This window comes from Impatiens glandulifera, chromosome 1, assembly GCF_907164915.1.
Source record: "Impatiens glandulifera chromosome 1, dImpGla2.1, whole genome shotgun sequence".
Taxonomy (NCBI): domain Eukaryota; kingdom Viridiplantae; phylum Streptophyta; class Magnoliopsida; order Ericales; family Balsaminaceae; genus Impatiens; species Impatiens glandulifera.
Window position 1 is genome coordinate 84,270,951 of NC_061862.1, and position 19,247 is coordinate 84,290,197.

The 19,247-nt window shown below is 33.9% G+C and overlaps 1 protein-coding gene across 3 annotated transcripts; it reads right to left on the reverse strand.

Annotated features, from left to right (window-relative positions):
• Positions 1-354: 354 nt before the first annotated feature.
• On the reverse strand, positions 355-16,997 carry LOC124921946 (meiotic recombination protein SPO11-1-like). 3 transcript variants are annotated; one of them, XR_007097730.1, is made up of 12 exons: positions 16,889-16,997; positions 16,704-16,791; positions 15,881-15,954; positions 15,669-15,750; positions 5,067-5,136; positions 4,961-4,996; positions 4,551-4,609; positions 4,172-4,277; positions 3,966-4,086; positions 3,611-3,721; positions 742-838; positions 355-634 (listed from the first exon to the last, which is right to left on the reverse strand). XR_007097730.1 is itself a non-coding variant. In XM_047462653.1 (2 exons), the coding sequence occupies exons 1-2, from the start codon at positions 16,799-16,801 to the stop codon at positions 15,795-15,797; spliced, it is 258 nt and encodes an 85-aa protein (XP_047318609.1). In that variant the 5' UTR covers positions 16,802-16,978; the 3' UTR covers positions 15,791-15,794. The 3 variants fall into 3 exon arrangements, 1 of the variants encoding a protein (XP_047318609.1); XR_007097729.1 differs by having other exon boundaries at positions 16,704-16,978; XM_047462653.1 differs by lacking the exons at positions 355-634; positions 742-838; positions 3,611-3,721; ... (4 more) ...; positions 5,067-5,136; positions 15,669-15,750 and having other exon boundaries at positions 15,791-15,954; positions 16,704-16,978.
• Between the last annotated feature and the right edge of the window lie 2,250 nt (positions 16,998-19,247).

Here is a 19,247-nt window from a genome sequence, read left to right on the forward strand (position 1 = left end):
AAATATTAGTAACGATTTTCTTATTTATAATACCGTTACAGATAAAGCATTAGTAACGGTTTTCTTATTTATAAAAATGTTACTGATATATTACTAGTAACGGTTTTCTTATTTATCAAACTGTTACGGATATATTACTAGTAACGGTTTTCTTATTTAAAAAACCGTTACTAAAAAACATAATCGTTTTTTTTTAATATTTCATATTTGTATCGATATAAATAATAATAATTATCCATTTTGCAAAACCATTAATATATTCCAAAGCCACAATCATCAATCCAAAGACCACAATCATCAATATAAAGATCACAATCATAATTCAAAAACCACAATCATAATTCAAAAACCACAATATAAAAAGCTCTAATTTGAAGCACCTTTGAGGAAGAACAAATGTCAGTATTATGTGTGACTAAAACAATAGCAGAGAGAACAAACAAAATCTTCTCGAAAATAATCTAGCATCACAAATGTCTTTTTTATCTTCCTCAAACCAAAAAAATAAAACCGAATTAAAGAGAGAATTCCATATCTGAAACTACAGCTAGTCACGATCTTCTCAAGCAGATCACATCTCTAGTACTTAGTCATCCCTGATCCATCCTTTGATTCCATTGATGACAAAGAAGTACTGCTCAGAGAACATCGAGTAAGTATTAGTAAGGACAAACTTAAATGGCCGAGAAATAGTAAAGAAGATAGCTTAGATAGGTAATTGAATCCAATAATATTGCTTACTTGGAATGTTAAGATCAAGGGAATGAACATCTTTCCCCTCTCATTCTGTGATTGTGTTCACAAGATTCGAGATCCAAGCAGTGCCATTTGGAAGAATCTTATAGAAGAAACACATAAAATAGATTATATTAATGATACCAAACTATATAATTACTATGGTAACTTCCACCAAACATTTTCATCAAAGTCATTCTAGTTGCATCTTTCACTATTCTCAACTAACTCTATTAGAATTGGGAATCCCTGTGTCACAGTTGTAATTATTAGATACAAAATCTTTGGAACCATATAAAATGTAGATATGACATTCAACAACTATCCTTACTTCAAATCTCTAATAACCACTAACTTTGTTTAATGAAAGCATTCAAATCGTGAACTAAAATACCCCTCAAATAATTTCTTTCATCAAACTAAGGACTTGCACTTATTGAAGTATTTGAATAACCAACCAATAAGCCATTATATTTTCATTCATCCTCTCATCAATAACCCCATTCAAATCAATAAACAAAATATTCAAACAATCTAACTAATCTAACATAACATTCAAACAATATAACTAATTAATTTAACAAATAAACTAACTTGGATCGACGACGATTTCAATCGGCAGCACGGCAAGGCGACGGTGTTGGAACAAAGGTTAGGCGACGACGACAGCTTCAAACGATGGCACGACGACAGCTTCAGTGGCGGAACGGGAGCGTAAGAGAAGAAAAGAGAATAAAGAAGAAAGAGAATCGGGTTTTTAATGGAGTATTAGTAACGGTATTAGGGATAACCGTTACTAATACACTCTGTAGGAAGATATAAATTTTAATGAAGTATTAGTAAGGGCATTAGGTATAACCGTTACTGATACGAGTATCAGTAAGGGTATTAGGGATAACTATTACTAATACCCTCTATAAGATATAAGTTTTAATGGAGTATTAATAAAGACATTAGATATAACCGTTACTGATACGAGTGTGAGTAAGGGTATTAGGGATAATCGTTATTGATAACCTCTGTAGAAAGATATAAGTTTTAATGGAGTATCAGTAAGTGCATTATGTATAACCGGTACTGATACGAGTATCAGTAAAGGTATTAGGGGTAACCGTTACTAATATCCTCTATAGGACAATATAAGTTTTAATAGAGTATCAGTAAGGCATTATGTATAACATTTACTGATGCAAGTATTAGTAAGGGTATTGAGATAACGGTTACTGATACCCTCGGTAGGAAGATATAAGTTTTAATGGAGTATTAGTAAGGGTATTAGGTATAACCGTTACTGATGCGAGTATCAGTAACGGTATTAGGAATAACCGTTACTAATACCCTCTGTAAAAGATATAAATTTCAATTAAGTATCAATAAGGGCATTAGGGATAACAGTTACCGATACCCTTATTTCGAAATTCAATCAGAAAAGTCAGTTATCAATAACGACTCTTTCATTTAGCCATTATTGATACTTAGATATTAGTAACGATTTTATAAGACCATTACTGATACTTAGATATTAGTAACGGTGTTATATAACCGTTACTAATAAAAAATGTTAGTAAGAGCGTTATAGCGTTGTTACTAAAAGTTGTTACAAAAGAATTTGTTTCTACTAGTGTTGGGTGGTGGGTGGTTTATCGAGTGTGAGGTCGGAAATAGTTATTTTTTGGCAAGCATTTGAAAGTGTGAGGTCACGAGATGGAGGTCGAGTGGTAGGTGGTTTGTCAAGTGTGATGTCAAAATTAATTGTTTGTTTGGCGAGCATTTAAAAGTATGAGGTCACGAGATGGAGGTCGGGTGATGGGTGGTTTGTCGAGTGTGAGGTTAACATTAGTGGTTGGTGTGGCGAGCATTTGAAAGTGAGGTCACTAAAAGGAGGTCTGGCTGGGGTGGTTTTCGAGTATTAGGTCGAAATTAGTGGTTGGTTTGACGAGTATTTAAAAGTTTGAGGTCATGAGATGGAGGTCAGGTGGGTGGTAGGTGTTTTGTCGAGTGTGAGGTCGGGTTTAGTTGTTGGTTTTACTAACATTTGAAAGTGTGAGGTCACGAGATGGAAGTTAGGTGGGTGGTGGCACTAGTAAAAAAATACCTTCTGGCCATTGGTAAACCAATCGTTATTCACATTTAAACCAATCGCTAGAAGACTATAGTGATTGGTTATAAACTAATCGCCATCAATTGGCATAGGTGTTCTCTTTGTTGCCTTAATTGGCAACGGCGATTGGTGAATGTCCACTCGCAATTTCTCTATGGCGATTGATTAGTTTTTCAATCGCAATTTCCCTTTACTCTATGGCGATTGGTTAGCATACCAATCGCAATTTCCCTTTAGTCTCTTGCGATTGGTTAGTATACCAATCGCAATTTCCTTGACAAAAAATAAATTTTAAAAATTTAGTGATTGGTTAATAAACCAATCGCCACATCCTTTATCGAAAATTTAAAAAAAAATCAAAACAATTATCAATTTCTTCCAATAACAGCAAATGAGCAGATGGGTTAGAAATCCCTTAACTTGAATGTGAATCCACGTGTATGAGTTAGAAATCCCTGAACTAGAATGTGAATCCACGTGTGTGGCTGGGGAACCCTGCAGTTGTATCATGCCCAACCACAACCTTCTAATACATGTACACGACAATAATAATATAAAGTAAATTTGCAAATTTGTGATGCATGTACATGACAATAAATAAAGAGTTTTACAAATTTTCTCACCATAACAAATATAAAGTATGTCCTTTGTTTAAATATGTATTTTGTTAGATATATTTCTATAATATCACCACACGAATCATCCATTTCAACAACATTAAGAAAGAAATGTCAAACGTCTTAACGTGGGCGTTTGAGGTTTGATTGTACATACCTGGCTGAATTTCATGGACAACAACACCAGAATGGATTCACTTCAGGCTGAATTCCAATGTGGCACTTCGCGTTGTAAATAACATCTAAGCAGCATCGATTCGGTTCTCGTCTGATGTAAAAAACAAAAGAATGTTCAAAACAAGATCACAACGTAAGATTGTTGCACTGATCTAAGATGAGGAAACCAGATCAAAGATAAGAATGTTTCAGCTTTCCCATCCCTTTTTGGCCCTATTTCTAAAATAGCATATGCCACTTTCGCGTCGATTATGGTTTTTAATGAAATTATAAAAATAATTAAGAATGATGAAGAAAGCAATGAGAAATTTCAATGCAATGCACAAGAAATATACCTTCTTTGGTTAAGGGAAACAAGCACTGCTGTGGAAGATCGTATTTATCTGAATCTGAAGGAAAAGCACTCAGCCATTGGATCTCTAGAACTCGTAGAAATTTCACATCATATGCCATTTGCTGCTTACAGAAATATTCAGATCACCAATCATAACCAAAATATATATAAAGTTAATTCAGGAGTCCTAACATCTCAAATCCTTACCATAGAACCAAATTTGTATGTGGTCAAGATGTCAAGTCCATATGGATCACAATCTACCAAGCAATAGGTAGGCAACCACAGATTTTCTGTTAGAAGTCTCACAAACCTGACCAGATTCATAGAAGAATGAGAATATTAAATTACCAAAAAGATGTGCAAAACTAAAACCAAGTTGTTCATAATCAAATTTTTTAGTTATCTAACCCCAGATAATCCAACTTTTTCATGAAACACGTTTTTTAAATTAGTTTATGTTTGAAAAAAATTATATATATCTAAGCGTACTTGCCTTCTTATAGGAACATCTGGATAGCCTCGTCCCTATTGAAATATGGTTGAAACTTGCATTGAAGTAGAGTAGAATCTAAATTTAACTTACAGTAATCACGATACAACGATTTTTGTTGCAGAACTCGTCGTTGGCAAGTCGTTCAAACACTGAAAGAGAAAAAGGCTAAGATTGAATTACCAAAAATGGGCAGCTTAAAATAAAGCAGAAACCTTAGAAGATACAAACTACTCGATTCCTTCTCAACAACCAATATGTAGTCTGCAACAGTAACCACATCTATGTACATGAGAAAGGGGAACATAAGCAAATTTAAATAAAATGAATTTCTTTTTGAGACCAGGGTTTTCAAGGGGCTTTAAGTGGGATTGAACTTGAGACCTCAATTTCTTACCACTTGGACTAGCATGGGTGGGTCCTTGCCCATTATAAGAGTTATAGTAAAGTTTCTATTCTCTTATGTCTTAAGAATGATATTTCAATTTCTGAATTATTGATACCTTTAACTTCTTCAACATCTAGGGGATAGGATAGGCCTGCACAGATGTAGGAATTAGCAAGTTGTGATTCCATCAAATTCATGAAAGACATCCGCTTTCTAATTACATTGTTGGGACTTCTGATGCAATCGACCTTCCTTCCACCTTCTATGAACCTCAGCCACCCCATCACCAATCTAAGATAGATCGGTAGTTAAAATGATACAAACCTAAATAAAACCTAAATAGATTCAGTGAAGAAATTGTGTCCTTTAATTTAATGTGCAATCACTAAACTTGGATAAGACAAATTCAAATATATAATTTAATCCAATTATTTTAGGAGTCGTAGTGCTTTTTTAGAAGCCAACTACGATTAATGGGGTTAAACCTATAACTATTATAATCGGGTCCTATGAGGTCACACACTTAGAGTTGACCGACTAGATAAACGAGAAAAATGGTTAATTATTAATACATATTAGATATTATTAATAGTAAGAAATATTATTTATTTGTGAAATAAAATAATATATAATTAATGATTAATTATGGAGTTAAGATTGTGAAATAAAATAATATATAATTAATGCTTAATTATGGAGTTAAGATTGTGAAATAAAATAATATATAATTAATACATATTAGATATTATTAATAATAAGAAATATTATTTATTTGTGAAATAAAATAATATATAATTAATGGTTAATTATGAAATTTTATCTAATATGTATTAATGGTGAATACAAAAGGATTCACTTATTTGTAATAAAACGGAATTGAATAGAGAGAATTGTTCCTCTTTTAAAACGGCTTTTGCTATATTGCGGTGAGAACTCCAAGAGGAATAAATCATCTTTTAATCTAGCAATTGGATTGCTTCCTCTTTGTCTTTTTCGTCCTAGCAGTCGAAAGTAAAGAGATCTAGTCGGGCTCGTGTGGACCAAGTAAAGGAGTAACACGTGGGGCTCTCGACTATTCATTACTACCAGATCTGATTCGGTTCACGCATCAAAGGTATATTTTTATAAACTATATATCATGATTCTATCAATTATGCATGATCATATGATTAGATGTTTAGATTAGATATATAAATTATTCCGCTGCGAACATCTAATTAACCAACAGTGGTATCAGAGCGCAATGTTGCATATATTGAAAGGATCAATAAATTAACTGTTAATTTTGATGCGGATCTACATCGATGATATAATTTTACATAGATTTTACATAGATCTATATCAGATGTAAAACTATCTTTAAGAAAATAAAAGAAATATTTATTTTAATTGGATTATATAAATATTTAGATCAAATAAATATGATATATTTGTTTTCTAAAAGTTAGGAAATCCCACTTATTAAAGATTAATATTTTTTAGTATGGCCCAGAAATACGATCTGAGCATCGTTATGTTTTCTTATAACACGATCTACGTTTCGTTATGTATTTTGTAATTTATTTTAATAATTAGATTATTATAAATAATTATGTAATACAAATAAGAACCATGAAGTTCAAGGATGGAGATCCATGAAGGGTGCAAGCATGGAGACCAAAGAAGTTTAGTTCTTTATATATTTTTTTTTTGCATCTTAGGGGCCATACTAGGATCACAATTTTCATTGCATTATTTTTATTTATAATAATTTTCACTAATAAATAAAAGACAATCAAAACTTAAGTTCCTAAAGAAAAATTGTGGCAATGCCTTTCCGTGTCATGACCCATGAAGTTTATGGTTTTGGTTGGAAAGGTTTTGTAAAAGCAAGGGTGTCTTTCCTCAACCTTAGGCTCCTGAGGATGAATCTATACGGGGATTCATAAACCTTGATACGGTTGTACCCAACAAGAGACCAAAAGGCAAAGTTTTGGATCTTGAGGCATGGGGATGAATCTTACATTGGATGTGGATCATCAACCTAGAATTATAAGAAGTTATAATTAGTAATTGTTACTTACCTTGAACACACAAGACCTAAGGCAGTGCAAAAGTACGTTGGGGATTGTCTGTAATGGGATCTTGGAATCATTTTATTCATAAGGGACTATAAAAACTTGAATAAAATGTGCATTCACTTATTTTAAATTATTCAATTATAAGTGTTTTGTATATTTCAAAACATAAACTGATTTTTATGTCATTTATATTCGGTAGAATATGTCGAACGATAATTTGAAATTATATCTGCGCTCAATTGTTGAGAAAAACAAGCTCATTGAAACGAACTTCCTTGATTGGGAAAGGAATCTGAGAATTATTCTCAGGTCTGAGGGACGTGAGGACGTCCTAACTACCCCTATCCCTACTGTGACCGGAACCTCATCAGATGAGGAGAAGGCAACATCAACTCGGGTGAAAACTGAAGCATTACATGTTACTTGCCTCATGCTAGCTGCAATGGAGCCTGAATTGCAAAAGAGGTTTTTGCATTCTGATGCTTATACTATCATAACTGAACTGAAAATGTTGTTTCGGGATCAGACAAGGATACAGCGATATGAGACTCACAAGGCTATACTTGATAGCAAGCTTGTGAAGGGAAAACCAGTGAGTTCTCATGTGATTAGCCTGACTGGGCTTTTCAAGAGGATGGAAAATCTGGGGACCCCATATGACCAAGAGTTGGCCACTGATATTGTTCTTAGATCCTTACATGATGGTTTTGCACCATTTAGAATGCAATACCATATGAATGGTCTAAATCATGATCTGAATGAGCTCCATAACATGCTTAAAAATGTTGAAGGCAATATTATCGATGACAAGAAGAAGGAAGTTCTAAATGTCAACAATGGGAGTGGTTTAAGAAGGTGGCTAAGAAAAAGAACAATAACCAAGGGAAAGGCAAGCAAGTTGCCAAACCCAAGGGTGGTGAGAAGCCAAAGATGGTTGCTGATCATGATTGTTTTTACTACAAGGCCAAGGGACACTGGAAAAGAAATTGTCCCAAGTACCTAAAAGACAAGAAGAACGGGACTGTGAGTTCCACTTCAGGTATTTATGTTATTGAGATTATGACAACCGATGTTCTCACATTAAATAATGGTCCTACTTGGGTATTAGATACTGCATGTGGTGCTCACATTATTTCATATGTGCAGGGACTTAGAAATAAAAGACAATGAAGAAAGGAGAGATAGACCTGCGCGTTGGAAATGGAGCAAGTGTTGCTGCACTTACCGTAGGAGATTTAAGTCTATCTTTACCTTCTGGTTTAATATTAGAACTAAATAATTGTTATTATGTTCCTTGCATTACTAAGAACCTTGTTTCGGTTGCTGTATTACATTCTGAAGGTTTTGAATTTAGCATTAAAAATAGAAATATTTCTGTTTTTAAGAATGATATTTTCTATACGACTACTCCAATGAGTAATAGACTCTTTGTATTGGATCTCAAATTAGAATTGTATAACATAAATAACAAAAGACAAAAATTAAATAGTTTGAGTGAGGCCTACCTATGGCATTGTCGATATGGTCACATTAGTGCGAATCGCATGAAGAAGATCCACAAAGATGGGCTTCTAAAAGACATGGATTTTGAATCCATTGATACATGTGAATCATGTCTGATGGGCAAGATGACAAGGTCACCTTTCAAAGGAACGTTTGAAAGGGCTACTGAACTACTGGGTGTAATACATACTGATGTATGTGGTCCAATGAGCACTGAAGCTAAAGGTGGCTATAGTTACTTCATCACATTTACTGATGACATGAGTAGATATGGGTATATTTACCTTATGTCACATAAATCAAAGTCCTTTTAAAAGTTCAAGGAATTTAAAAACGAAGTAGAGACTAAAAGTGGCAAGAAAATAAAAGCACTTCGATATGATCGTGGTGGTGAGTACTTGAGCCACGAATTTGATCATCATTTGAAAACCTGTGGGATAGTCACACAGTTGTCTACCCGAGGAACACCTCAGCTAAATGGTGTGTCTGAAAGGAGAAACATGACTTTGTTAGATATGGTCCGATCAATGATGAGTTTTTTTAATCTTCCGGTATCCTTCTGGGGATATGCCCTCACTACCGCTGTACTTACACTAAATAGGACACCGTCAAGAACTGTAAACAAAACTCCATATGAGATGATATGGACTGGAAAGGTTCCAAAGTTGTCTTTTTGGAAAATATGGGGATGTGAAGCTTATGTAAAGCGTTTACAAACAGAGAAGCTTGCCCCAAAATCAGATAAATGCTTTTTTATAGGGTATCCAAAAGGAAGTTTTGGATATTACTTCTACAATCCAACTCAGCAAAAGGTGTTTGTTGCAAGGGACAGTGTCTTTTTGGATAGAGAGTTTCTTTCCAACAAGTCAAGTGGGAGAAATATTCATCTTGAAACAGTTTAAGATGATGAAGAGCAACAAACTCAACAACAAAATGACATGGATGATGTCGATGCAGAGATGATTACTTTTGAAGGCTCAGGGCCTCAGAACATCCAAGAACCAGAACAAGAGGATCTACAAACAGTTGTAGATCATGTTCCAGATTTAGTTGTTGAACAAGTTGAACCCACTCGTAGATCGGAAAGGCCAAGGGTACAACCAAGACGTTATGATGATTTCATCTTAAATGTAAGCCTTGATGTTCTTATGCTAGAACATAGTGAGCCTTTGACCTATAAGCAAGCAGTGACGGGTCCAGACTCAAATAAATGGCTTGACGCCATGAGATCTGAAATGGATTCGATGTTTGAAAATCACGTATGGGACTTGATAGATTTGCCAGATGGGGTAAAACCCATAGGAAGCAAATGAATTTTCAAACTCAAAAATGACAAGGATGAAATTGCATTTGTTTACAAGGCAAGACTAGTTGCCAAAGGTTTTAGACAAATTCATGGTATAGACTATGACGAGACATTTTTACCAGTTGTCATGATTAAATCCATTAGGATAATCCTAGCTATTGCTGCATATTATGACTATGAGATATGGCAAATGGATGTCAAAACCGCTTTTCTAAATGGTTTTTTGGAAGAGTATGTGTACATGACACAACCTGAAGGTTTTGAAGATCCAAATCATGTTGGGAAGGTATGCAAGCTTAAGAAGTCCATTTATGGACTTAAGCAAGCATCCAGGAGTTGAAACTTTCGATTTGATGAAAAGATCAAAGAGTTTGAATTCATTAGATGCGAAGAGGATCCTTGTGTTTACAAGAAGTTTAGTGGGAGTAAGGCAGCCTTCTTAATCTTGTATGTGGATGACATACTACTTATTGGGAATGACATTCCGATGCTAGAGTCCTTAAAAGAATGGCTGAAGAAATGTTTTTCAATGAAAGAGTTAGGAAAGGCCGAGTACATACTTGGAATTAAAATCTATAGAGATAGAACTAAGAGGCTTCTTGGATTAAGTCAATGAACTTATATTGATAAGATTCTTAATAGATTCAAGATGCAAGATTCCAAGAAGGGATTTTTACCCATTCAACAAGGTGTATATCTCAACAAGACGCAATGTCCTAAAACACCTGTTGAGCTTGAGAAGATGAACAAGATCTCATATGCTTCTTCTATATGATCTATCATGTATGTCATGGTATGTACACGTCCAGATGTTGCATATGCTTTGAGCATGTGTAGCAGATACCAATCAAGTTCTGGAGAAGCACATTGGAGTGCAGCTAAGAATATCCTGAAGTACTTAAGAAGAACAAAGGATGATTTCTTAGTATATGGGGGGATGAAAAATTGATCGTACAAGGCTATACTGATGCAAGCTTTCAGACTGACCGAGATGGCTTTGAGTCTCAATCGGGTTATGTCTTTATCCTTAACGGATGAGCTGTGAGCTAGAAGAGCTCCAAGCAAGGTACTATAGCAGATTTTACAACAGAGGCTGAGTACATTGCTGCTAGTGAAGCAGCAAAGGAGGCCGTTTGGATGAGGAAGTTCCTTGATGAACTTAGTGTTGTTCCTAGCATTTCAATGCCTATCGACATCTATTGTGACAACAATGGTTCCATAGCTCAGGAAAAGGAACCAAGTTCGAGCTCCAAATCCAGACATGTTATGAGAAAGTATCACCTTATTCGACACATCATCACTATGGGTGATATTAGGATGTGTAAGGTGCATACTGATGACAACATTGTAGATCCATTAACCAAACTTATGCCTAGGCCTAAGCATGAGAGTCATACTAGGGCTAAGGATCTCAAGCACATTGGAGAATGGCTTTGAGTTTTCTTTTGTATTACATTATGTATTTATGAGTGTTAGACACCAGTTTTATGTTTGACTTGATGATTTTATGATATATGATATTTCATCCTTATTTATATTGTTTTTATCGATATTGAATAATATGTCCAAATAATTCATTATTAACAAATGGGATCACCTTAAGTGTTCTGGTGAATGAAACCCCATTAAGTGAAATGAAGTTTTGAATTATTAAAAGTCTATAGTTTGAAATCATCAAATGGACATAGATAGGGGTGAGCAAACGGGTAAACCCAACCCGTATTACCCAACCCATATTCAACCCAAATTAAATTTACCCAACCCATAATTCAACCCATATTATTTACTAATATGGGTTGGGTATGGGTTGGGTTGAGTATGGGTTGGGTAACCCAAATTATTTTATTTTTATTTTTTTATTTAACATGTATTTGACTCATTTAATATATTTTTATTCGTTTAACACGATTTTCACGTTTTTGACATTTTTAATACGTTTTTCTCACGTTTAACACGTTTTTGACATGTTTAACACGTTTTTGGCACGTTTAACACATTTTTGATACGTTGAACACGTTTTTCATATTTTTGGCATGTTTAACACGTTTGACACGTTTTTGACACGTTTGACGCGTTTTTCCACGTTTTCGACACGTTTAACACATTTTGACGCATTTTTGGCACGTTTAACACGTTTTGACACGTTTAACATATTTTTCACATTTGACACATTTTTCACGTTTTTGGCACGTTTTGACACGTTTAACACGTTTTCCACAATTTTGACACGTTTAACACGTTTTCGACACGTTTAATACGTTTTTCACATTATTAACATGTTTTACATGTTTTTCACATTTTTGGCACGTTTAACACGTTTTGACACGTTTAACACGTTTTCCACGTTTTGAGACGTTTAACACGTTTTTCACGTTTTCGACACGTTTAATACGTTTTTCATACATTCAACACGTTTAACACATTTGACACGTTGGACACTATTTTCATGTTTTGACATGTTTAACACGTTTTTAACACGTTTGCCACATTTTTCACGATTACGACACATTTAACACATTTTGACACATTTTCACGTTTTTGGCACGTTTAACACGTTTTGACATGTTTAACATGTTTTTCACATTTTTCACATTATTAACACGTTTAACACGTTTGTAACATGTTTAATATGTTTTCACACGTTTTTTACGTTTTTGGCACGTTTAACACGTTTTTGACACATATTCCACGTTTTTGACACGTTTAATACGTTTTCCTCGTTTTGGCACATTTTGATACGTTTAACACGTTTTTAACACGTTTAACATGTTTTTCACATTTTTGACACGTTTAATACGTTTTCACACGTTTAATGTCAAACGTGTGAAAAACATATTAAACGTGTCAAATAGCCAAAAACGTGACAAAAACGTGTTAAAACTTATCAAGACGTGTTAACGTGCAAAAAAATATGTTAAACATATCAAAAAATATGTTATATTTGTAAAACGTGTTAAACGTGCCAAAAACGTGAAAAATGTGTCAAACATGTTACAAACGTATTAAACATGTTACAAACATGTTAAACGTGTTAAGAATGTGAAAAACGTGAAAAACATGTTAAACATGTCAAAAACGTATTAAACGTACCAAAATGTGAAAAACGTGTTAATGTGTGAAAAACGTGTCAAATATGTCAAAAACGTGTTTAACATGCCAAAACGTGAAAACATATTAAATGTGTGAAACACGTGTTAAATGTGTGAAACACGTGTTAAACGTGTGAAAAACGTGTGAAAACGTGTTAAACATATAAAAAGCGTGTTAAACGTGCCAAAAACGTGAAAACCGTGTTAAACTTATCAAAAATGTGTTAACATGTTAGTTATGTTAAAAACGCGTTAAACGTGCCAAAAACGTAAAAAAACGTGTTAAATTTGTCAAAAACGTGTTAAACGTGACAAAAACATGTTATTAGTATGAAAACGTGTTAAACATGTCAAAAACTTGTTAAACGTGCCAAAAACGTGTTAAACGTGTGAAAAACATGTTTTAAGTGTGAAAACGTGATAAAAATATTAAAAACGTGTTAAACGTGTGAAAAACGTGTTAAACATATCAAAAACGTGTTAAAATGTCAAAAACGTGTTAAACGTGCCAAAAACGTGAAAATCGTGTTAAACTTATCAAAAACGTGTTAAACGTGCCAAAAACGTGAAAATCATGTTAAACTTATCAAAAATGTGTTAACATGTTAAAAACGTGTTAAACGTGTCAAAAACGTAAAAAAACGTATTAAACTTGTCAAAAACGCGTTAAATGTATTAAAGATGTCAAAAACGTGTTCAACGTGACAAAAACGTAAAAAAACGTGTTATTAGTGTGAAAATGTGTTAAACATGTCAAAAACGTGTTAAACGTGTCAAAAACGTGAAAACGTGTTAAACGTGTCAAAAACGTAAAAACGTGTTAAACGTGTCAAAAACGTGAAAACGTGTCAAAATGTGAAAACGTGTGAAAAACGTGTTAAACGTATGAAAAACGTGTTAAAAATATTAAAAACGTGTTAGATGTGTGCAAAACGTGTTAAATGTATGAAAAATATGTTAAACATGTCAAAAATGTGTTCGACTTAAAGTTGGAAGATGATTAGTTTATATTGGATTAATAATAGAGAATTAAACTAAATTTATATAATTTGGGTAATTTGGGTAACCCTAACCCAACCCAAATTAAACTCAACCCATATTCAACCCAACCCATACTCAACCCAACCCATATTAACCAACCCAAATTAATATTTTGGGTTTGGGTTAGGGTTGGGTTTGGGTAAACCCATATTATGCTCACCCCTAGACATAGATGATTTTATAAGTTACTATATTGTAAGTTGACTGATAGCGTCAGGTTTCATGGGTTATAAGGACATGGAGATGTCTAGTCAATTACATATATGTGTATGGATGATACATGTAAGACTGACCCACCTTAAGACTCTCCAAAAGAGATTGTAGAGTTTTAAGTTAAACCATGTTTAGTAGATTCCTCAGACATGAGTATGTTGTGGCCTCACTTGATGATTGGTATTTCTATGACACTGTTAAACGCTTTCCGTAAAAGGGAGTTATAAAGGCATTAATTGGGATTGCTAAAAATTGAGTGGGAGCCATAGTCATACAAGAATGGAGAAGTCCTTCTACTTCATGTATATTGTGATACATTGAACAGGAATGGTGTCTCGGCCACTTGAAGAGCGAGAACTGAAAATGCATGGCCATGCTCGGATGGATTAATATGAATCATCCGTTTAATTGACAGTTAAAACTCAGAGTTCAAGAAACATATTTGATAGAAATGTATGAATGTTACCATATCATCAACTAAGACATTAAGACACAAAGATATCTTATATTGCACACTTGTTTAATAACAAGTGGGAGATTGAAGGAATTGTGTCATTTAATTTAATGTGCAATGACTAAACTTGGATAGGACAAATTAACAGATATAATTTAATCCGATTATTTTAGGAGTCGTAGTGCTTTACTAGAAGCCAACTACGATTAATGGGGTTAAACCTATAACTATTATAATCGGGTCCTATGAGGTCACACACTTAGAGTTGACCGAATAGATAAACGAGAAAGATGGTTAATTATTAATACATATTAGATATTATTAATAATAAGAAATATTATTTATTTGTGAAATAAAATAATATATAATTAATGGTTAATTATGGAGTTAAGATTGTGAAATAAAATAATATATAATTAATGGTTAATTATGGAGTTAAGATTTTGAAATAAAATAATATATAATTAATACATATTAGATATTATTAATAATAAGAAATATTATTTTTTTGTGAAATAAAATAATATATAATTAATGGTTAATTATGGAATTTTATTTAATACAAAAGGATTCACTTATTTTCAATAAAACGGAAGTGAATAGAGAGAGAATTGTTCCTTTTTTAAAACGGATTTTACTATATTACGGTGAGAACTCCAAGAGAATGAAATAATCTTTTAATCTAGCAATTGGATTGCTTCCCCTTTGTCTTTTTCGTCCTAGCAGTCGAAAGTAAAGAGATCTAGTCGGGCTCGTGTGGACCAAGTAGAGGAGCAACACGTGGGGCTCTCGACTATTTATTACTACCAGATCTGATCCGGTTCACACATCAAAGATATATTTCTATAAACTATATATCATGATTCTATCAATTATGCATGATCATATGATTAGATGTTTAGATTAGATCTATAAATTATTTCGCTGCGAACATCTAATTAACCAACATTCAGGTAACAGTAACAGTAGAAAGTTTTTTTTAAGAAAATAAAACAGTAATAGCAGTTACCAACAAAAAAAAAAAATAAAAAAATAAAAAAATAAAAAATCAAGTCTTCAATAAAGGAAAGCGTGAATGCATTCTTTGAAGGAGATTTTTTTTTGGCAATAATTCCTTTGTAATTCTCCATTGACCCATTAAATAATTACAGACTCACCCTTTAGCAACGGACACCTGCACAAGCATTCTGCCTTCCTATAGAAGTTTCTGAATAATGAGCAGTACCCTAAGCATAACATCTGAAACACACATAAGTAGAGACAGATTAATTAATAATCCAATATTAGAAAGTCAAATAGAAGTTAGCCTCTTTAAAACTCAAATCTTCAAAATATGTAATGATGCTTCGACAAATCAAGAGCAACAAACCTAGTCTATGTACATGGCATTCTCTTTGTATACCAACAATTTCCTGTCCCTTTGAAGAATCAGACTTGCAATCACTGCATCATAGTAACATGCACTTCACTGACATGCTAATAGATAAAATTTATCAATTCAAAGAATATATATTGATAAAATTCATACGCAGGAATAGACATCCCTTGACTTAGATAAGAGTATGGAGACAAAGGTACAGTAACCTGGTATTGCGCTAGGTATCCTAACTAATAGAAGTATCTTGAATAGTAAAGGTTAGTATATAAGTTATAACCAACTCAAAGGCTATAATATAGACATGCCAATATATGAATCAAAGGGGCACAACACAACCCCTCAGTTCTTCTTCTTCTCTATCTGATTCAAAATCCTTCTTCCCTTGACTTTGTTCTGCTTCTACCATAATCCTCCTTTATATGTTTCATGATTCAAGTAGTTCTCAACAGATTGTCCAGCTTGCTTCTTCCAATCTCAAGTCAGGACATCATACTCACACATTGTTATCTTATCAGTTGTTAAATTTGTTATTTATCCTCTACTTAAATTCCATTAAAATTGGATAATTAATTAATTATCACTTGCAAGTATTCCTAACAGCAATTATACAATTTGACACGAGTGTTTGTGATGAGCACATAAGATTTCTGAAATGATGAAAGCAAGACAAATTCTAACTTATAAGTAAATAGAAGGTTGTATCAGCTTTACCACTACTTCACGTGCCTAATCGGACGATATATACAATTGTCGTCAACTTCAAAACAAGCTCTGATATGAAAAAACTGAATAACGATGGTTCGAAGAAACTTACCAGCGGCTAGTAACATCGGTGCAGTAATTTCGGAAGCGATCGATGAAGATCAATGGCGACCTTCCATTGCACACATCCTCGAGTATCGCTAGAGTCATTGAGCGATAAAACGAATAAACGAAAAGGTCAATCTTCTGTAGAATCTGCAGGGGATCTGGATATGGAGTAAACAAAATGCAGCTGACCTTCTATGACTCCAAGTGGATCTGGATCTCTCGTCTCGAGGCTCGAAATCCCTTCCAGAACTAAATAACAGCAGCGAGGGGAGGAAAGGGATAAATAGAGCGGTAGGACTTAGGAAATGGAGTTTTTTTAATAGCTATTGGTATTTAAACCAATACCAATCTCTATTGTCTTGTTAGTAGCGATTGATATTTAAACCAATCGGTAGTAATGCTCGCTATTACTCTTTTTTTTACTAGTGTGGGTGGTTTGTCGAGTGTGAGGTCGGAGTTAGTGGTTGGTTTGGAGAGTATTTTAAAGTGTGAGGTCACGAGATGGAGGTCGGGTGGTGGATGGTTGGTCGAGTGTGAGGTCAGAATTAGTTGTTGGTTTGGCAATAATTTGAAAGTATGAGGTCACGAGATGGAGGTCAGGTGATGGATGGTTTGATGAGTGTGAGGTCAAAATTAGTTTTTGGTTTGGCCAACATTTGAAAGTGTGAAATCACCAAATGGAGGTTAGGTGGATAGTGGGTGGGTTGTCGAGTGTAAGGTTGGAATTAGTGATTGGTTTGACGAGCATTTGAAAGTGTGAGGTCACGAGATGGAGGTCGGGTGGTGGGTGATTTTTCGAGTGTGAGATCAGAATTAGTTGTTGGTTGGCAATGATTTGAAAGTATGAGGTCACGAGATGGAGGTCAGGTGGTGGATGGTTAATTTGCTGAGTGTGAGGTCAAATTAGTTTTTGGTTTGGCCAACATTTGAAAGTGTGAAGTCACGAGATGGAGGTTAGGTGGGTAGTGGGTAGTTTGTCGAGTGTAAGGTTGGAATTAGTGATTGGTTTGACGAGCATTTGAAAGTGTGAGGTCACGAGATGAAGGTCGGGTGGTGGGTGTTTTTTCGAGTGTGAGGTCAAAATTAGTTGTTTGTTTAAAGAGCATTTGAATGTGAGAGGTCACGAGATGGGGGTGAGGTGGGTGGATTGTCGAGTGTGAGGTCAAAATTAGTGGTTGGTTTGGCGAGCATTTGAAAGTGTGAGGTCATGAGATGGAGGTCGGGTGGTGGGTGTTTTGTCGAGTGTGAGGTTGGAATTAGTGGTTGGTTTGACGAGCATTAGAAAGTGTGAGGTCACGAAAATGAGGTCGGGTTGGGGGTGGTTTGTCGAGTGTAGGTTGAAATTATTAGTTGGTTTGACGAGAATTTGAAAACCTTTGGTCACGAGATGGAGGTCAGGTGTGCGGTCAAAGGTTTGTCGAGTGTGCGGTCGGATTTATTTGTTGGTTTGACGAGCATTTGAAAGAGTGACATCACGAGATGAAAGTAGGGTGGTGGGTGGTTTGTCAAGTGTGAGGTCAGAATTATTGGTTGGTTTGACGAGCATTTGAAAACATGAGGTCACGAGATGAAGGTCAATTCGTGGGTGTTTTGTCGAGTGTGAGGTCTCAAGAGTGAGGTCGGATTGTGGGTGGTTTGTCGAGTGTGAGGTCGGAATTAGTTGTTTGTTTGAAGAAAATTTGAAAGTGAGAGGTCACGAGATGGAGGTTAGGTGAGTGGTTTTCGAGTGTGAGGTCGGAATTAGTGGTTGGTTTGACGAGCATCTCAAAGTGTGAGGTCACGAAATGGAGGTCGGGTGGTGGGTGATATGTCGTGTGTGAGGTTGGAATTAAGATTTGTAGTTGAATTTGACGAGAGATAAGAGATGTGTTATCAATTGAGGTCGACTAAGATTGGTGGGTGATTCCCGAGGAAATAAAAGGCATGTAAAAAAATATGAGTCACAAAATGATGGTGAATTGAGGGATTAAGTGGAGATGCCGAGAGGATAAAATATATATTAATATTAAGTTTTAGATTAAACTTAATTTTTACAAACTAAAATTGATTAAATTTGAATAGTATTAATATTGTCTAAAATATTAATTTTATTTAAAATATTTGTAAATTAATTAAATTTAAATAGTATTAATATTATCTAAAATATTAATTTTATTTAAAATATTTGTAAATAAATAATATTTTAAATATATTCTTATCCGAGCATCTGCACGAAAATTTAAGCTATAATCTTATAACACATCAATAAGATCCGTTTTACTTTATATAAATTAAATCCTAATTTCATTTGTTAAATTCATAATTTAAATAATTATGTTAATTAATAAATATTTAATTTGGATTTGGATTGTATTTGATTAATATAATTTAAATAATCTAATTAAACATTTTATTATTTATATTGTTTACTTTATTTTTATTTTAATAAATGCTTAATTAATTATTTTAAATAGTTTTCTTTTTAAAAATGACGTAAATCACTTGATTTTTTTTTATAAAATTAATGTTATTTTAATTTGTTATAACTATTTTTTATTTATAATAACTG

Coding starts and splice junctions, on each gene's coding strand:
- LOC124921946 (XM_047462653.1), bottom strand. CDS start 16,801: ATGACTCTAGCGATACTCGAGGATGTGTGCAATGGAAGGTCGCCATTG. Junction 15,955..16,703: donor ACCGATGTTACTAGCCGCTG/GTAAGTTTCTTC, acceptor ACTATGATGCAG/TGATTGCAAGTCTGATTCTT.